Below are 18058 nucleotides of genomic sequence, written 5' to 3'. Positions count from 1 at the left end.
TGCTCCATCACCGGACTTATCGCGTACAAGGGGATTAAATACACAAGCCCATTTAATCATTTATCATTCATAGCGCTATAATCAGGAGTTACAGCGGGCCGGACTGAGTCCGTAAGTTGTGCTCGCAGGACATAAACAGCTTAGCACGGTACTGAAGAGGAGCGAGCATGAAGGGAGTAACGTGTGGCAGGTAAATGCAACGTTTCTAAATGCTCAACAAATATCTGCAAACACACAAAGTGTGTGCAGTTTGTCACACAGCTAGCTAAAAGCAGAGCTGCTGTATTTCAGGGAGAGCAAAGAGAGAGAAGTTCACTCAGAGATGGAGAAAGAGGACAGGAGAGGAAGAAGAGAGGTTAGATTTAAAGGGAAGGACTGCAAAACAAACTGAAGTATGCTGACTTTGTGTAATTCAAAGATTGTATGAAAATACTGCAGTTTAGTACCTAATACCTTTTATATTATTGCAATAATATACAATATAATGAGGTTCAGTTAGCTAACAGAAAAATAGCAGGTAGAAACGTCCTCCAAAGAGCTACTTTTACTTTCTTACTTTGAGTACATTTCAGAGCCTGTACTTTTTTACTTTTACTTAAGTAAAGAAGTTGAACCAGTACTTCAACTTTTACCAAAGTATTTTTTAACACAAGTACTTGTACTTCTACTTAAGTACAGAATGTCAGTACTTTTGCCACCTCTGCCGTTATTCTAATGACCTTTCAACCCTGACTGTGTTTTATGTACAGCACCAAACAAAGGTTTGGTGTCCAAACCTTTGTTTGGTGCTGTATTTGTTTTGGAACCCATATTAAAAATGATCTGTGTGAGTAATTCCATCTATGAAGTAATAAAAAGTACATTTTGACATGGCTCTGATTTCTCATTGATTATAAACTACATGCTGGATGTGAAGATGTTCAGTCATTGAGTTTTGAGATCATTTCAGATGAACATCAGGCTGCATTAACACACATCATGCTGTGTATCAGTGTTTGCTAAAATCAGACATTTTAGTGGTTTTAAGCATATTAACAGTTTTTTCACAAACATTTGATTTATCAGTATTTTGATAACCACAATGAATTCCTGCTGTAAATAAAGCAGGAAAATGAGCAGCAGTTTGTCCTTGTTTACAGTCTGTGCTGCACTCACTCAGAGGTCAGAGGTCACATGTACAGATATCCCACTGACGGCAAAATTGTGTAATCAATGTATACTCTCCATATGTACAGTATAGTATAGTATAGTAGTAACATACTGTATATAATAGACTGGTATAAAGGCACATTTTAAGCTTACCTTGTGACCACAGTGATCTCACCTTTGACCTTTTTCCAAAGCAGAGATCCTATGTGAGCAGATCCTGCAGCAGCTGGAGAACAACATGCAGGAGAGCCTCAGAGGGAGACAGCAGATATCTGCTCTGTTATTCATGGTCACAAAGTGGAGCCCCTCTCCTTTATATTTATATATAATAATAATAATGATGCCTTAGACTTACACAGCACTTTTCACGGTACTCAAAGACGCTTTACAATTCCATGCTACCTACAATAGTGAGGTGAGCACCTACCCACTGCACCACTGCCACCCACAGTATATATTATAGATACTTCATTGATCCTGGAGGGATTAATTCTTCCATGGAACAAAGTGTGGCTGAGCCTCCGTTCTGTCCGAGCTGCAGCTTTTCAGGATTTTGGGGCTGTGTTTGGATTTTCTTTCAGGATGTTGGGATCCAGATGTTCCCAGCTGAGAGTGAAAGTTAAAGACAAGAAGATTCCGTCTTTACAGATGTTTCTGGTTTCAAAACAGCTGGAAACAAAAATCAAAGGTTAAAATTCGATGAATGGCTCTCACAGGATTTTACAGATGTTTGTCCTGGCTGGCAGAGCTGGCAGAGCTCGGACCCAAACACTGGACTTGGCAGACAGGCAAAGACTTAAGGTTTATTGCTGAGAGGATGGACTAAATACAAAATCCTCCAAGAGCAGAGCTTTGCAGATAGTCCAGAAACCAGAAGTTAATGCAAAACCAGGAACAGGGACACACAACACCATGAGGGGACGACACAACAAAGAGCAGAGAGACACTGAGGCAATTCACACACAGGGTAAGGAGAGGTAACAGCTGGACAAAATAACACAAGACAAGAGGAAGCAAACTGAACACAATGCACGTGAAATCAAAATGAGACAGGAAGTGTGTAAACAAGGAAACAGAGACAGACTACACACAGAGAGACAGGCACACTGAGGAAAACCCACAAAACGCTAACACAGCCCAAATACTCCAAAACTGCAACACCAACAATAAACTCCAAACACTGGAGCGAAGGTCGAGGACCATGACAGAAAGCTTCAAAGCAAACTTTGTTTTTCTCTCTAAGCAACATGATGTAGCAGAAATGTGTCATTTCAGACTCTGCTGCTTCATCCTAATAACTGAACATCTCTGAGTGTTCATGCTCTCATCATGTGGAGTCATGCTTCCATCTCTTCTGGCTCCATGTGAGCTTTAATTCAATTCAATTCAATTTTATTTATATAGCGCCAAATCACAACAAACTGTCGCCTCAAGGCGCTTTGTATTGTGGGTAAAGACCCTACAATAATACAGAGAAAACCCAACAGTCAAAACGACCCCCTATGAGCAGCACTTGGTGACAGTGGGAAGGAAAAACTCCCTTTTAACAGGAAGAAACCTCCAGCAGAACCAGGCTCAGGGAGGGGCAGTCATCTGCTGAGACCGGTTGGGCTGAGGGGAGAGAAAGACATGCTGTGGAAGAGAGACAGAGATTAATAACAATTAATGATTAAATGCAGAGTGGAGTATAAAAAAAGTAAATAAGGTGAATGAGAAGAAACAGTGCATTATGTGAACCCCCCAGCAGACTAGGCCTATAGCAGCATAACTAAGGGATGGTTCAGGGTCACCTGATCCAGCCCTAACTATAAGTCAAGTCAAGTCAAGTCAAGTCAAGTTTATTTATAAAGCACATTTAAAACAACGACGTTGACCAAAGTGCTGTACAAGATCTGTAACCCCAAGGACTATACTAAATAAAAATAAAAATATATAAATAAATAAATAAAATAATAAAATAAAAATAAATAAATAAAAACATTAAGAACAATAAATAACATAAGAAAATTAAAAATTAAAACGTTTAAAACAAGTACCATAAAATACCATAAAACAATCATCTAAAAGGAGGTAGCACTGCAGCCAAATGCCAAGGAAAAGAAATGTGTTTTTAATAGAGATTTAAATGTGTGTATCGTCTGAGCTGTGCGGATATGGAGAGGTAGATCGTTCCATAGCTTTGGTGCTGCTGCTGCAAAAGCTCGATCACCTCTCTGTTTTAGTCTAGTTTTAGGCCTCTGTAAGAGCAGCTGGTTCGATGACCTCAGAGCTCTTACAGCGGTGTGACAGTGAAGCAGCTCAGACAGATAAGCTTTATCATAAAGGAAAGTTTTAAGCCTAATCTTAAAAAGAGAGAGGGTGTCTGTCTCCCGAATCCAAGCTGGAAGCTGGTTCCACAGAAGAGGCGCCTGAAAGCTGAAGGCTCTGCCTCCCATTCTACTCTTAAGTATCCGAGGAACCACAAGTAAGCCAGCAGTCTGAGAGCAAAGTGCTCTGTTGGGGTGATATGGGACTATGACGTCTTTGAGATAAGATGGTGCCTGATTATTCAAGACCTTGTATGTGAGGAGAAGAATTTTAAATTCTATTCTAGATTTAACAGGGAGCCAATGAAGAGAAGCCAATATGGGAGAAATCTGCTCCCTCTTTCTAGTCCCTGTCAGTACTCTAGCTGCAGCATTTTGAATCAGCTGAAGGCTTTTCAGGGAGCTTTTAGGACAGCCTAATAATAATGAATTACAATAGTCCACCCTAGAAGTAATAAATGCATGAATTAGCTTTTCAGCATCACTCTGAGAAAGGATGTTTCTAATTTTAGAAATATTGCGCAAATGCAAAAAAGCGGTCCTACATATTTGTTTAATATGTGCATTGAAGGACATATCGTGGTCAAAAATGACTCCAAGACTTCTCACAGTGTTACTGGAGGCCAAAGTAATGCCATCCAGAGTAAGTATCTGGTTAGACACCATGTTTCTAAGATTTGTGGGGCCGAGAACAAGAATTTCAGTTTTATCTGAGTTTAGAAGCAGGAAATTAGAGGTCATCCAGGCCTTAATGTCTTTAAGACATTCCTGCAGTTTAACTAATTGATGTGTCGTCTGGCTTCATTGAGAGGTAAAGCTGAGTATCATCTGCATAACAATGAAAATTGATGCAGTGCTTTCTAATAATACTGCCTAAGGGAAGCATGTATAATGTAAATAAAATTGGTCCTAGCACAGAACCCTGTGGAACTCCATAATTAACCTTAGTGTGTGAAGAAGACTCCCCATTTACATGAACAAATTGGAGTCTATGAGATAAATATGATTCAAACCACTGCAGTGCAGTACCTTTAATACCTATAGCATGCTCTAATCTCTGTAATAAAATGTTATGGTCAACAGTATCAAAGCTGCACTGAGGTCCAACAGGACAAGAACAGAGATGAGTCCACTGTCAGAGGCTGTAAGAAGATCATTTGTAACCTTCACTAATGCTGTTTCTGTACTGTGATGAATTCTGAATTCTGACTGAAACTCTTCAAATAAACCGTTCCTCTGCAGATGATCAGTTAGCTGTTTTACAACTACTCTTTCAAGAATCTTTGAGAGAAAAGGAAGGTTGGAGATTGGCCTATAATTAGCTAAGGCAGCTGGGTCAGTGATGGCTTTTTAAGTAGAGGTTTAATTACAGCCACCTTGAAGGTCTGTGGTACATAGCCAACTAATAAGATGCACTTCAGTGAGAAGATCTCAGTCCAACATTCCCTCAAAGAGCAGGTGTCAAACTGATCTGATGTCAGCTTCTAACAGAGATAAAGTGTGTCTTTGAGCCCTGAAAGTTTCATGTGGATTTGCTGATCTCACTGTTCTGTTCTAGGAAATGTGGCTGAGTCATGTGTGAAGCTCCTCAACAGGTGATGAAGTGGCCGTCCACATCCACACTCACCTGCCTTCATCTGCTGTACAAACACTTCCTGTTCTGCATCATCCACAGAGACAGAAACATGTGAGGAGCTGCTGCTGCAGAAGGAGAACAGATGAGTTAATTTCATTTACAGCTCATATTCTGCTTTCTCATTTAAACTGCACCTCAGTGATGAAGAGATGTTGTCATCCAGCCTGCAGGAAGAGCTGATGGCTGAAGTATCTCAGATGATGTTTCTGTGCTCCATCTTCATGACTCTGCAGTGTGAGCACAGCAGACCCTCATCAACAACATCCACAGCATGAAGCATTCAGTGTGAGAGCAGTCAGACTCTCTGAGCCTCTTCTTCTCCTCAATGCTCCTTCACTCCCTCATGCTTCACATCCAGGAAAAGGCTTCAGCGACAGACGAGGATCACAGGATCACAGGATCACCATGTGACCTTCACTCTTTTTCTCTCTTTCTATTTAAACCCACACCATCCTCTCCTTCCTTGGCTTATGGATGAACCAAAATCCATGAATGAGCTGAAGTGGCTGTCAGCGCTGCAGAGTGTTTGGATGGACTGAACAGCTTCTGAGGAACGTTAAATGAACTCTCAGAGGTGCTGCAGACACACTGAGGACAAACAGGAGTGTGTTTGATGTGTTTAGTGTGTCCACAGACAACAGCAGAGTGCTGCTGCTCACTGAAGAGCTAGAACTATGGGACTGAGCTCTGCTGTGGCCTCTTTGGAGTCCAATCAGACAACAGTTTATTTCATTTCAACAATTATATGAATGTATTTCCAATGATTTCTTTTCATTGAAGGATTTTCATGAATATGAACTGATCCTGAGCAGAGACCAAACTCAGCTCCAGCTTTGACCTGAAGAGCTAATAATGACACAGTTGTGAGTCTGTCATGGTCGCTGGGGTTGGTGATGTTTCTGAGCTTTATTACTGAATGCTGTTTCTGTTTTATTGAAGTTTGGGATTTTGGGTTTATTTTCCTGGGACTCGTTTCAGTTTGTGATATTCTCACGTTGTGGTTTCTGTTGGGAGTTTGTTGTCATTGTTGCCTCCTCAGTGTGTGTCTGTGTCATGTTTAGTTATTTGGGTTGTTTCTGGTTTTACTTTGATTTCTTTGACATCACAAACTTTCATATCTTTGATTATCTCAGATTGAAGCTGAGTTGAAGTCCAAAGTCCAGTTTCTGCTCCTCAGGAGTTTCTTAACCTCTGCTGAGATCTTTGTTCTAAACTCAGTGCTGACAGCCTGCATCATTTTGCTTTTTCTCTTTTGTTCTTCATTGTAGAGCTGAGATAAGCACATAAAACAGTTCCTTCAGGTCACTTCTATTTCACCTCTCTGCTGTTGCTTTTGTTGTTCCAGCAGTTTTTGCTATAAACAGTAATGTTTGTGTGTAAATGATCAAATAATAACCTGTGTGCATGTGTTACGAAGTAAAGACTGGAGTAAACAAACAGTCGTGTTTACATCTGTGCAGTTTGATGACAGATTCAGAGGTTGGTGCACAAATATAAAAAAATATGCACAAGTACATTTCAGCCTTTGTATAAACATACAAATTTAGTCAGTTTTGGTCTTTAAAACAATAATTATGCTTCTATCTTAAAAATGATCAATCAGTCGTTATTAGTTGGGTATGTACCACAGACCTTCAAGGTGGCTGTAATTAAACAGCTACTTAAAAAGCCATCACTGACCCAGCTGTCTTAGCTAATTATAGGCCAATCTCCAACCTTCCTTTTCTCTCAAAGACTCTTGAAAGAGTAGTTGTAAAACAGCTAACTGATCATCTGCAGAGGAACGGTTTATTTGAAGAGCTTCAGTCAGGTTTCAGAATTCATCACAGTACAGAAACAGCATTAGTGAAGGTTACAAATGATCTTCTTAGAGCCTCTGACAGTGGACTCATCTCTGTTCTTGTCCTGTTGGACCTCAGTGCAGCTTTTGATACTGTTGACCATAACATTTTATTACAGAGATTAGAGCATGCTATAGGTATTAAAGGTACTGCACTGCAGTGGTTTGAATCATATTTATCTCATAGACTCCAATTTGTTCATGTAAATGGGGAGTCTTCTTCACACACTAAGGTTCATTATGGAGTTCCACAGGGTTCTGTGCTAGGACCAATTTTATTTACATTATACATGCTGCCCTTAGGCAGTATTATTAGAAAGCATTGCATCAGTTTTCATTGTTATGCAGATGATACCCAGCTTTACCTATCAATGAAGCCAGATGACACACATCAATTAGTTAAACTGCAGGAATGTCTTAAAGACATTAAGGCCTGGATGACCTCTAATTTCCTGCTTCTAAATTCAGATAAAACCGAAGTTCTTGTACTCGGCCCCACAAATCTTAGAAACATGGTGTCTAACCAGATACTTACTCTGGATGGCATTACTTTGGCCTCCAGTAACACTGTGAGAAATCTTGGAGTCATTTTTGACCACGATATGTCCTTCAATGCACATATTAAACAAATATGTAGGACCACTTTTTTGCATTTAGAAAAATTTAGAAACATCCTTTCTCAGAGTGATGCTGAAAAGCTAATTCATGCATTTATTACTTCTAGGCTGGACTATTGTAATTCATTATTATCAGGCTGTCCTAAAAGCTCCCTGAAAAGCCTTCAGCTGATCCAAAATGCTGCAGCTAGAGTACTGACAGGGACTAGAAAGAGAGAGCAGATTTCTCCCATATTGGCTTCTCTTCATTGGCTCCCTGTTAAATCTAGAATAGAATTTAAAATTCTTCTCCTCACATACAAGGTCTTGAACAATCAGGCACCATCTTATCTCAAAGACCTCATAGTACCATATCACCCCAATATGATGATGATGCATGTCTATGATGTGTTCCTTTTCATTCACCTCCTTTTACTCTGTTTATACTTCACTCTGTATTTAATCAAACATCATGTTGCAGACTGTGCTGGTTCATTAGTGCAGGTGTTTTTATTGTTGAAAATCAAAGGTGTGTTTATTGTCTCCACAGAGAGATACAGGCTGAAATTACAGGAGTGTGTGACAGGCCATAAAAGGCTATGACTCAAGATTAAAATCAACAACCTAGTCCTATAAACACGGATACACACACACATACACACACACACACGCACACACACACACACACACACACACAGTGAGCTGAAGTTTTAAAAGTTTCCTGTTTTTCTTCCTAAAGTTTGCTCCACTCTGCTGTAAATGATCCTCATGTGACCTTCTGAGCCGGCCTTGAGCTCGGTAAGCTGAGCTTTGTGTGGAACTGGTGCACTCAGCAGTCACACTGTGAGGAGCCTGAACCTCCTCAGAGCTGATCTCTGCTGGATTTCCACACGCTCAACAAACTGTGAATCTGAACTTTGTGAGTCGCTCATGGTTGCCACATGTGAGCAGAGCAGCTGTGAGCACAGTTAAAGGTTCAGTTCACTTAAATAACTCTGAATGTTTTGGCTGTCATGTAAGAAGAAGCTGAACTAACAGATTGAATCTGAAGAGGCACGTATCACTGAGTTCAGAGGTCAAAGTGTTTGTCTTCACATGGTAGGAGACCTTTGGTCTTTGTTCTGTACAGAGTGACACACCTACTTCATTGGTCTGTGATCCTGCAGGACGAAAAAGCTGCTGTGGTTCACAGTCTGAGCATTGTGAGAGTGTCTGCCGAGGATCACAGTGGGAGCTGCTGACAGATGAACATGAAGATGTTTGTGGTGTTTGTGATCCTCATGCACGGTAAGATAACTCAAAAAAATCAGCTGCTCTGTGTGTGTGTGTGTGTGTGTGTGTGTGTCCCATACAGATCAGCAGGAGGGCTCTCTTCTGTCTGCTAGCAGGCTCAGCAGGCTCTGATCATTGATTGAAATCAGTGACAAACACAGAGCAGCACACACAGGGAGGTCATGTAGAGAAATGCGATCAACCCTCTGCTGTAAGATCACAGATGGAGCTCCGTGATTGGTGTATTTAAACCATGCATTTATGTTCCGTGTTACCCGGAAATACATCGACCATCACTGCTGCTGTTCAGCAGGGCGACATCACCAAAAAAGACCATATCAGTGCTGTCAGGGATGAAACTCAGACTCTTGACCTGAGGGAGGGAGAAGATGTTATACTGAGATGATGAGATCCTCAGTTTGATCTGTGTTGCCTCCAAGATTTGCTTTGATGGAGTCAAACACAGAGAGTTGGTGGGTGGGAGCATGCAGGTGGGTTTGATTGGTAGGTAGAGCTTGTTGTGATCAGCATAATAATAATAATAATAATGGAAACTTATATTAAATTTATTGACGATATGACCAAGAGGAAGTAGATAGATAATAAATAGAAGAGGTTGCAGGACAGATCCCTGGGGACACCAGTAGTAACAGGAAATGGGTTGGAATTGAAGTTGTGTTGAATGAGCTGACGGTGGCTGGAGAGATAAGATTTAAACCAGTTTAAGGGCGTGTCAGTGATTCCAATAAAAGCTAATCTCTCAAGAAGGATATTCTGGGATGTGGTGTCGAAGGCTCCATTCAGATCGTGGAGGATCAGAATGATTAATAGACCACAGTCAGCTGCCACGAGGTGGTCATTGGTGATTTTTACCAAGGCTGTTTCTGTACTATGAACAGGGTGGAAACCAGACCAGAACTGTTCATAAAGGTTGTTGCTAGACAAGTGAGCATGAACCTGAGATGGAACTATTTCCTGAAGGACTTCAGATACAAAGGGAAGGGTGGATCTGCTGGGATCTGCATCTTATGATGAGGTACAATACTCTGAAGCCAACATCTGTGAGGTTACTTAACCTGCTAGGTTGGTTCAGAGACTGTGGACAACTTTCCATATGGAGGTTCTTGGGGCATGATGAGTTGAAGACCAGGTTTGGGGTTGCCATCGTGAAATCTCCCTCAGATTTCGCAATGGATGTTTATCTGATGGGCATGGCGAGTGATGTCCAGGAAGCAGTGAAACCCTGGTGGAGCTATAGGAGCTCAGCAGCTGTGTGGTGAAGAACCTGTTGATGGGTTGAGTAGGAAGGATGGGGCAGTACAGACAGGCTGAGAACATAAAAACTGCTTGTTCATCCATGATGAACCACAGGAGGACTCTGCATCAACAGAGGCATCCAGGTGAAGATTGGGAGCCCAGCAGGCAAGTGAGAGGTGAACACAGCGAGAACAGTGAACGTTATCATGGGAGAGACTGATGAACTGCAGACTTGGTAGAGATCCAGTCAAACAGCTAATCACACAATTGTGACCCAGTGATCTCAGGGAGCTCTCAGTGAACTGTGAGATCATTTCAATAGATTGTGTACCTCTGTCCTTGATGACAACACCCCTTTGAAGGTCAGAAATCTGAAATACCATGTGTTCCATTGCTCAGTGATCACAGCAGAGGTATAAAAACAGTGCAGAAGAGCTGAGGATTTTAGTTCAGGTAGTAAGCCCCCCTCCTGGACCCTCCTGTCTGAGCTCATCTCAAAACAGTTTCAAACTGTTTTTATCTAAATCATCAGAGAAATCTTCTGCATCTCAGTGAATCCTACATATGAACAGCAGTAACATCTTAAGAAATCTTTCTGTTTTTTCTCCCTGCAGCACAGAAACAACTCTGATCAAAGTGATCAATGATTTATTGTTGCTGCTGACTCTGTAAAGTCTGGAGGAATGGAAACATCAGACTCTGGGCTCTGATCTCTTCTAATTCTTCTGGATCTGATGTGGTTCACAATGAAACCCTGATATCTTTCCTGGTTTCGCTCCTCCTTATCAGACAGATCCTTCTCTGTTTGAATGGGAGGATTCTCCTCATCCTCAGCCTCCCTCTCACGTGGAGTTCCTCAGGGATCTGTTCTTAGTCCCATTTTACTCTCTATCTTCTTCCATTTGCTCAGATAATCTAAATACTGTGTTCATTTCCACTATTATGTGGATGATACACAGCTGTATGTTGCACTGATGGACAGTAACACACATGCAGTCTGAACTCTGATGATCTGTCTCTCTGATGTTAAAGACCTTGAACATCTGTCCTCCATCAGGACTTCCACTCACAGTCTGGTGTGACCTTTGACTCTGAGCTTTGTTTGGACACAGATCACTAAGGTCCTTCAGTGAAGAAATATTGTAAATATGACACATTTTTTAATCTCAAGAAGACCTTGAAAGTCCATCATCATCTCATCATGTTTGAACTGTTGTAATTCCTCAGTTGCCTCTTTTCTGAAGTCCTGTTTTTTTAATCTGTGTGAGTTCTGAAAAGGTTTGTAATGTTTGTCGTTCTGTTTCTGTAAATGTGTCTAAACTTGATCTTTACCTCAAAGCAGCACATGATGGAGTCTCTGTCTGTGTGTCCTCAGTTTCCCAGCATGCCTCAGCTGTGGAGCTGTATGAGGGGGACTCTTTCATCCTGCCCTGTCAGTTTGACACTTTAACACTGAGTGACCCCACAGTGGTGTGGAGCCGCTCCGACCTCAGTCCTTCAACCGTCCACCAGCGTCAGCTGCAAGGAGACGAGCTGAAAGATCAGAACGAGCGTTACAGCGGCCGAACATCCATGAAGACTGACGCTCTGGAGACTGGAGACCTCAGCCTGAAGCTGACCGACCTCCAACTGTCTGACAGCGGCACCTACACCTGCTCTGCTGGAGACCTTGGAGATGAACAAAGACTGACAGATGTACAGCTGCAGGTCAAAGGTCAGCAACAAACACCTGCTGTAGATCCATCTCACATCACTCAGATTTTAACCATGTCAACTCTTTGATTGAAGTATAGGACTATCATCAAATTTATTTATTACATTCAGTCAGAGGTCAAAGGTCATGTTGTTCTTTATGTTTCTCCACAGAACTGTTTCCATCCTGGGCCAAAGCTCTGATGCTTCTCCTGGTTCTTCTTGTTGTGGTTTTTGTGGGTCTTTTATTTCATTTCTGGGAGCATTTCATGTCAGGTGAGTCTCTGCTCCTACACTACCCATAATGCCGATGGTTAACAGGTGTCCTCTGGGGGCTCCTTGACTGTCGCTCACACAAACTTCACTGCACTGATCTGACACACAGCTGTTCTTCTTCTGTGGTGGCAAACAGCAGGCTGCCATGGAAACATGTGCTGACAGGAAGTGTGGCAGCAGCTTCAGTAAATGTTCCTCCTTGAGTTGTGCTCAGTCATGTGGTGGAGAGCTTCAGATGTTCAGAGCAGACACGTGAGATCTTCATGGTTCCTGTGCTGATGTGTGTGAGACTGTGGAGGCTCAGTGTGTCTGTTCTTCTGCTCTTCATCAACATGTCTGCAGCTCTTTACAGGACGCTGTGACTAGTTACCAAAGAACGAGTCAGGAACACATCAGGAACAAACTGACACACAATCTGAGACTAGGAGGAGGGGACAGGGAGGTCATGTGACCATCAGACCTGCTGATGATGTCATCATGTCGTGCTTTGTTGTTCTCTCAGGTTACCAGGTGGAGGTGGACTCAGGGGGGGAGTCTGTCCAGCTGCCCTGCAAATCCACAGTTTGGTTATCCAAAGATGCTAAAGTGGAGTGGAAGGACAGAGACAACAGGAAGGTCCATGTGTATCAGAGCGGCTCTGACCGGCCTGAAGAACAGCACGACTTTTACAGAGGACGAACGAAGATGAAGAGAAACCTTCTGAAACCTGGAGACCTCAGTCTGACCCTGAAACACCCCACAAAGACAACCACCTACACCTGCACCATCTGCAGCAGTGAGGGAAAGATCCTGATGGAGAAACAAGTAGAGCTTAATGTCAGAGGTCAGTGCTGTAGATACAGGTCAAAGGTCAGAGGTCATCAAGATGGAGGTTCAGTCTCAGTCAGCTTCATCCAATAACTGTATTTTATTTATCAGTGTGAAACCTGAGCTCACACTGGATTAATTTGGTTAGTTTTTCACTCTCTGCCTCATCTTCTCGTTCTTGAGCCTCTAATTTGCTGCTCTTACAAGCATACAGTCATTTTTCTTTGTGTATAAATTATCACAATTGTAGACACACTTCCTCATTTCTGTACACAGCTGTTTGTGTTGGTGGTTTGTTGTAAATGTCAGTTTGGTTCTCTAACAGTGCACGTGTATTCTTCATAGTAAGAATGAATCACATCAGCCTGAGCCAACATTTAATGTAAAAGAAGAAAAGTGGAAGTGCCCTTCTAGTTCCACATTTGCATTTAGGACCATTGATGACAAAGTGGAACGCTCATCTCAGCATTATAACATCATATCTTACATCATGCTTTGTTGTCCTTCAGTCCCACAAGTGGAGGCGGATTCAGAGGTGAAGTCTGTGCAGCTGCCCTTCAACACCACACAACACCTGCCTGAAGACTGTAAGGTGGTGTGGAAGGATGGGAAATCCAGGACAGTGCACATGTATCAGCACGGCTCTGACCAGCCTGAAGAACAGTACCGGGCCTACAGAGGCCGGACGAAGATGAGTGAAGACCTGCTGAGAAGCGGAGACCTCAGTCTGACCCTGGAACAGCCCACAGACTGGGACAGTGGAAGTTTCAGCTGTAAAGTCTGGAGGAACAGAAACATCCTCAGAGCCAAATCACTGCTGCTCAGAGTCAAAGGTTTGGAGCATTGTTTGTCTTTTTCCCACTGAGGACTTCCTGGACTCTGACTCGTGCTCCATTTCTTCTTCTGATATTTTATTCTCAGCTCAGATGCTTCCAGATTTTCCCACTTTCCTGTTAAACTGCTGTTGAGCCATGGATTCATGGGCTGTCTTTATAGTCCACTGAACACCACGGTGTGTGCTAAACAGGAGTATTTTAGATGATACAGTTCAGAGTTTGGGGTTTCTAATCGCCCCGGGACTTTGACTTCTGTAAAGTTGTGAGTTTAATACGTGGACTGTTATTTGTCCAGCAGGACTCTGACCGTGCTGAGAGGTTTGAAGCAGGAGTTGTTGGGATGATTGAGGATCACTGCGAGTAAAAAGCTGATTTTACGTCAAAGTGACATTTTAGTGACTGCTGCTCTTTGACAGAGGGAGAGGAGGAGGCTGGTCCAGCAGCTTAGCTCATCCTGCACTGGTTGAAGTAGAGGACTGAACGGCTCTGACAGCTGGGTTATTGATGCCTAGATATTTAATATTGTCAGTGTGAAGGTGATATGATGATACCAGGGCTGCACATCCACTTCACTGTGGTAGGACAGAGGATTTAGACTCACAGAATAGTTTGATTACTGTAATGATTCTTATAGGGATGAAGGTGGGTCATGGAGGAGCAATAGTAAATGCACTGCTACTTATATATTATAATTATATAGCAGCTTTCTGCTCAGCTGAGCACTCAAAGCACTTTCTCACTACAACTCTCATTCATTCATAGAAGGATTTTATCTGCGCCTGAGGGCTTTTTTTTGGGCTTTTTACAACTTTATGTGACTGTCAGCAGTGTAGAGAGACAGGAAATCAGGAGCAGAGAGGCGGGGAAGACACGCAGTAAATGGCAACAGGTCGGGACACAAACCTGCGCCCTCTGCACCACCAGGCAGCATATGTGGGCGCCTGCTCATCCGCTGAGCCACCCTGGCGCACAGCCTCACTGCTGTTTAACAGTCACACACACTCACACTCTCAGTGCTTCAGGGGAAACTGAGGGTTCAGTGCCTTGCTCAAGGATGCAGACTGCAGGAGTCAGGACTCCATCCTCCAACCATGTGTGGGGTCTGTAGGTCACTTTGCATTATTGTAGCATTTTAATTTAAAATTAATTATCAACAGTCACAGTTTATACCTGAGGACAGAATTTCACTGCAATAGATGAAAAACTCACAGAGATATAAATTTTAAAACTTTGCCAGTGAGGAGGCTTTTTTTTTTTACCTTGACCTTTGACCTTGAAAATGAAATCATATTTTCTTGGGCCCCGAGGGAATGTTTCTACAAAGTTTTATAAATTTTGGTTCAAAACTCTTTGAGTCATTTTGTTAACAAACAAAAAACACACACAGCTGAGAACATGACCCACCTTCCCCTGTCAGTGGGTGAGTAAAAAACAGGAAGTGAGACCACAGAACACGACTGAGTGACACAAACAGAGACGAAGAAAATAGGAACCAAACTGATCCAGGAACAGATTTAGATGTGAAATTAAACCCTGAAAATCTAAAGAAACCATCCAGAGAAAAGTTCAATGGGAAAATTCAAATCTAACACAAAGGATTCTCAAAGACGCCCAAAGTCCCAACGTGGATGTTAAAATGATGTGATCACACAGGAGAATCAAAAATCTGAGAGTTCAGCTCTGATGCAGTGTCAGGAGGGTGGCAGATACCTGCACAGCTGGAGGTGTTTCACACCCTTCATCCACCTTTACAGGGGAGAATTTGAACCAAACTTCCACCCCACCCTCTTTCTCTGGATTGACTAAAACAATCAAGTTTGTTGTGATTTGGTGCTATATCAATAAAACTGAATTGAATATGTGGGGGTCAGAGTTCACACAGCCCTCTCCAGATTTCATTTCTGTTAAAAACATCAGCTCGTTGAGAATCACAGCCTGACTGTTAAGAGCTCCAACTTTAAGAAGAGCAAATTGAACCAAGGTGGATGGAGGCAGCAAACAAACTGCAGGTTGGAGCTGATCCTGAATGAACTGGATGATGCATCAGATTTTCTCCACCCTGCACAAACTGTCCTCTTGGTTATTATGACTGAAATATAAAAATGTCTCAGGAGGATCCGAGTCCAGCTTAAGACTAAGAGAAACAATGATACTGTGTGCATGGAGGGAGCAGTTTGTCAGTACTGATGATCTTTGTTCCATGAAGATGTTATAAAGTGTGTGTTGATGGCTTCTGATGTCTTTAGTGTGCATTTTTCCACCACCTCTCCCAGCGTGTCCAGCCTGGCTCGAGGTCCAGAGCCAGCTTTCATCCAGTCTGTATCCTAGTAACAGTTTCATGGAGACGTCACATGGAGCTCCGCCTGTTGCCTCGGGTGGAGTCTACAGTATTGTTATGATAGGACTGAATTATCTTGGTATGGCCATAACAGGCAACAACTCAACACCAGGACAACACATCGTCTCCTTGACAGTGATGTGTGCAGGATTGCACCATCTCTGCTCCACAAATAAAGCCAGACCTCCACCTTTTTTCTTGCCACTGGCTTCAGCGTCTCTGTGCGAGCGTTTGAGGGTGAAACCAGGTAGATCCACATCAGAGTCTGAGATGGTTTCAAACATTTTCATGGATTCTTTTCCCGAACACATGCTTCCAGTGTGATATGGATCCTCTGCTGAAGGAATCTGCTTTTTATCCACAACCTGTTGATCCGTCTGTGACTGACAGCAGGAAGGAAGCCCTGCAGGTAGAGACAAACTGTCTGTTAGCCGTGTTTCCATTAGTACCTACTCAGCTCCATGCCACTCAACTCAGCTTGGTTTGTAGGGTCTTCCATTAGGTCCAGGTACCAGGTACTTTTTTAGTACCCACTCAGCCGGGGTTCCAAAAACTAAGGACTGTAGTAGTTCATCAGGCACATGTGCAGAAACTGTGCAGTGTGCACATTTTCTAAGTTCCACTAGTTGAGCCTCCAACCATTCCAAACAGTAATTATTACTACACCTGATAAAGGAGGTGCCATTCCATCACTGTGCACAACAGGAGTCACATGATCAGACTTTGTACAGCTCATGTTGTGTTTTTTGTCCTCTCAGCCTGTCAGGTGGAGGTGGAAGAGGGGGCGGAGTCTGTTCAGCTGCCCTTCAAAACCACAGGAAACCTGCCTGAAGATGCTGAAGTGGAGTGGAAGGTAATAAAAGACACAAAAGTCCATGTGTATCAGAACGGCTCTGACCAGCCTGAAGAACAGCACCAGGATTACAGAGACCGAACGAAGATGAATGAAGACCTGCTGAGAACTGGAGACCTCAGTCTGACCCTGGATCAGCCCACAGAGAGAGACAGTGGGAGATACATCTGTGAGGTCAGGAGGAACGGACACATCATCAGATGGAAATCAGTGCTGCTCAAAGTCAAAGGTAGGCGTGTGTGTGTGTGTGTGTGTGTGTGTGTGTGTGTGTGTGTGTGTGTGTGTGTCTCTGACTGTCTTGTGTCTCCTCTGCAGGGAGAGCTCAATTCCAGGATCAAACAGGGATCATTGGGAACAGAAGCAGCTCCATTGATCCGACTCCTCTGATGGCTGATCAATCAGTTTGATCTGTTTGTACTTTGATTATTGATCAGTGATGTCAGAGTGGAGTCAGTGTGATGTTGTTGTTGTGTGTTTGAGTGTTTTAGTGTCCATGAAGGTCTCTGCTGCTGTAGATCCTCTGAACTGTGACAGAGGTCTCACTCTGGAGGAAACTCTCAGCACTTTCCATCGTGGAGGACGTTCCCTCACTGGAACAGGTGGAGGAGAGAGGAGAGGAAGCACAGGTGGATGCTCTGAGGAGGAGGAGCACAACATGATCACATGATCAGAGGGGCGTGACCGTCAGTGGTCACATGTTCCACTTTGAAGGCTCATCTCCAACAAAGCAGACCTGTGATCACTTTAACTCACTATGATGGATTGTTGCCATTTGTCTTTGTGTCTCTGGCTGTTCTTGTGTGTCTGTGTGTCTCTGGGATATTGGATAAAGTCATGTGACCCTCTCAGGGACTACAGATGGAAATGAGCAGTTTGGCTCCAATCTGGCAACTTTCCATGTTTACATTGATGTCCATGAACATGCACTGTCCCTGTGACATCAATGCAGATTAAAAACAGCTGCTGACCTTTAACCTGATCCAGTGTTGTTCTTCTTCTGTGGTGTTTGTGATGGAGCAGCTGCTCCTGATGTGTTTGAGGATCAAAGCAGGGTTCCTGCAGCTTCAGCAAACTCACATTTAAGACCTTTGAAGACTTTTTAAGGTCACTCAGTGAAGTTTAGGAGCAGATTAACACCAACCACAAACACATCACTTCATTAGACACTCAGAGTGTTGGTTTTTGTGCTTCATTGAGGTT

The 18058-nt window shown here is 42.9% G+C and overlaps 1 protein-coding gene across 2 annotated transcripts; it reads left to right on the top strand.

The window, feature by feature from the left end:
* Positions 1-8679: 8679 nt before the first annotated feature.
* LOC115777954 (butyrophilin-like protein 2) lies at positions 8680-17807 on the top strand. Of its 2 annotated transcripts, XM_030725980.1 has the most exons (7): positions 8680-8814; positions 11432-11770; positions 11923-12024; positions 12527-12847; positions 13341-13664; positions 16764-17087; positions 17174-17807. In XM_030725980.1, the coding sequence occupies exons 1-7, from the start codon at positions 8772-8774 to the stop codon at positions 17263-17265; spliced, it is 1545 nt and encodes a 514-aa protein (XP_030581840.1). In that variant the 5' UTR covers positions 8680-8771; the 3' UTR covers positions 17266-17807. The 2 variants fall into 2 exon arrangements, with proteins under 2 accessions (XP_030581840.1, XP_030581841.1); XM_030725981.1 differs by lacking the exon at positions 13341-13664.
* The last annotated feature ends 251 nt before the right edge of the window (positions 17808-18058 follow it).

Source organism: Archocentrus centrarchus, unplaced genomic scaffold (genome assembly GCF_007364275.1).
Source record: "Archocentrus centrarchus isolate MPI-CPG fArcCen1 unplaced genomic scaffold, fArcCen1 scaffold_89_ctg1, whole genome shotgun sequence".
NCBI lineage: Eukaryota > Metazoa > Chordata > Actinopteri > Cichliformes > Cichlidae > Archocentrus > Archocentrus centrarchus.
This window is presented reverse-complemented; position numbering and strand designations above follow the sequence as displayed.

Excerpts from the sequence above, each read along its gene's own strand:
- LOC115777954 (XM_030725980.1), top strand. The coding sequence starts at position 8,772 with ATGAACATGAAGATGTTTGTGGTGTTTGTGATCCTCATGCACG. Across the intron at positions 11,771-11,922 it reads TGTACAGCTGCAGGTCAAAG|AACTGTTTCCATCCTGGGCC; the intron begins GTCAGCAACAAA and ends GTTTCTCCACAG. Across the intron at positions 12,025-12,526 it reads CTGGGAGCATTTCATGTCAG|GTTACCAGGTGGAGGTGGAC; the intron begins GTGAGTCTCTGC and ends TTGTTCTCTCAG.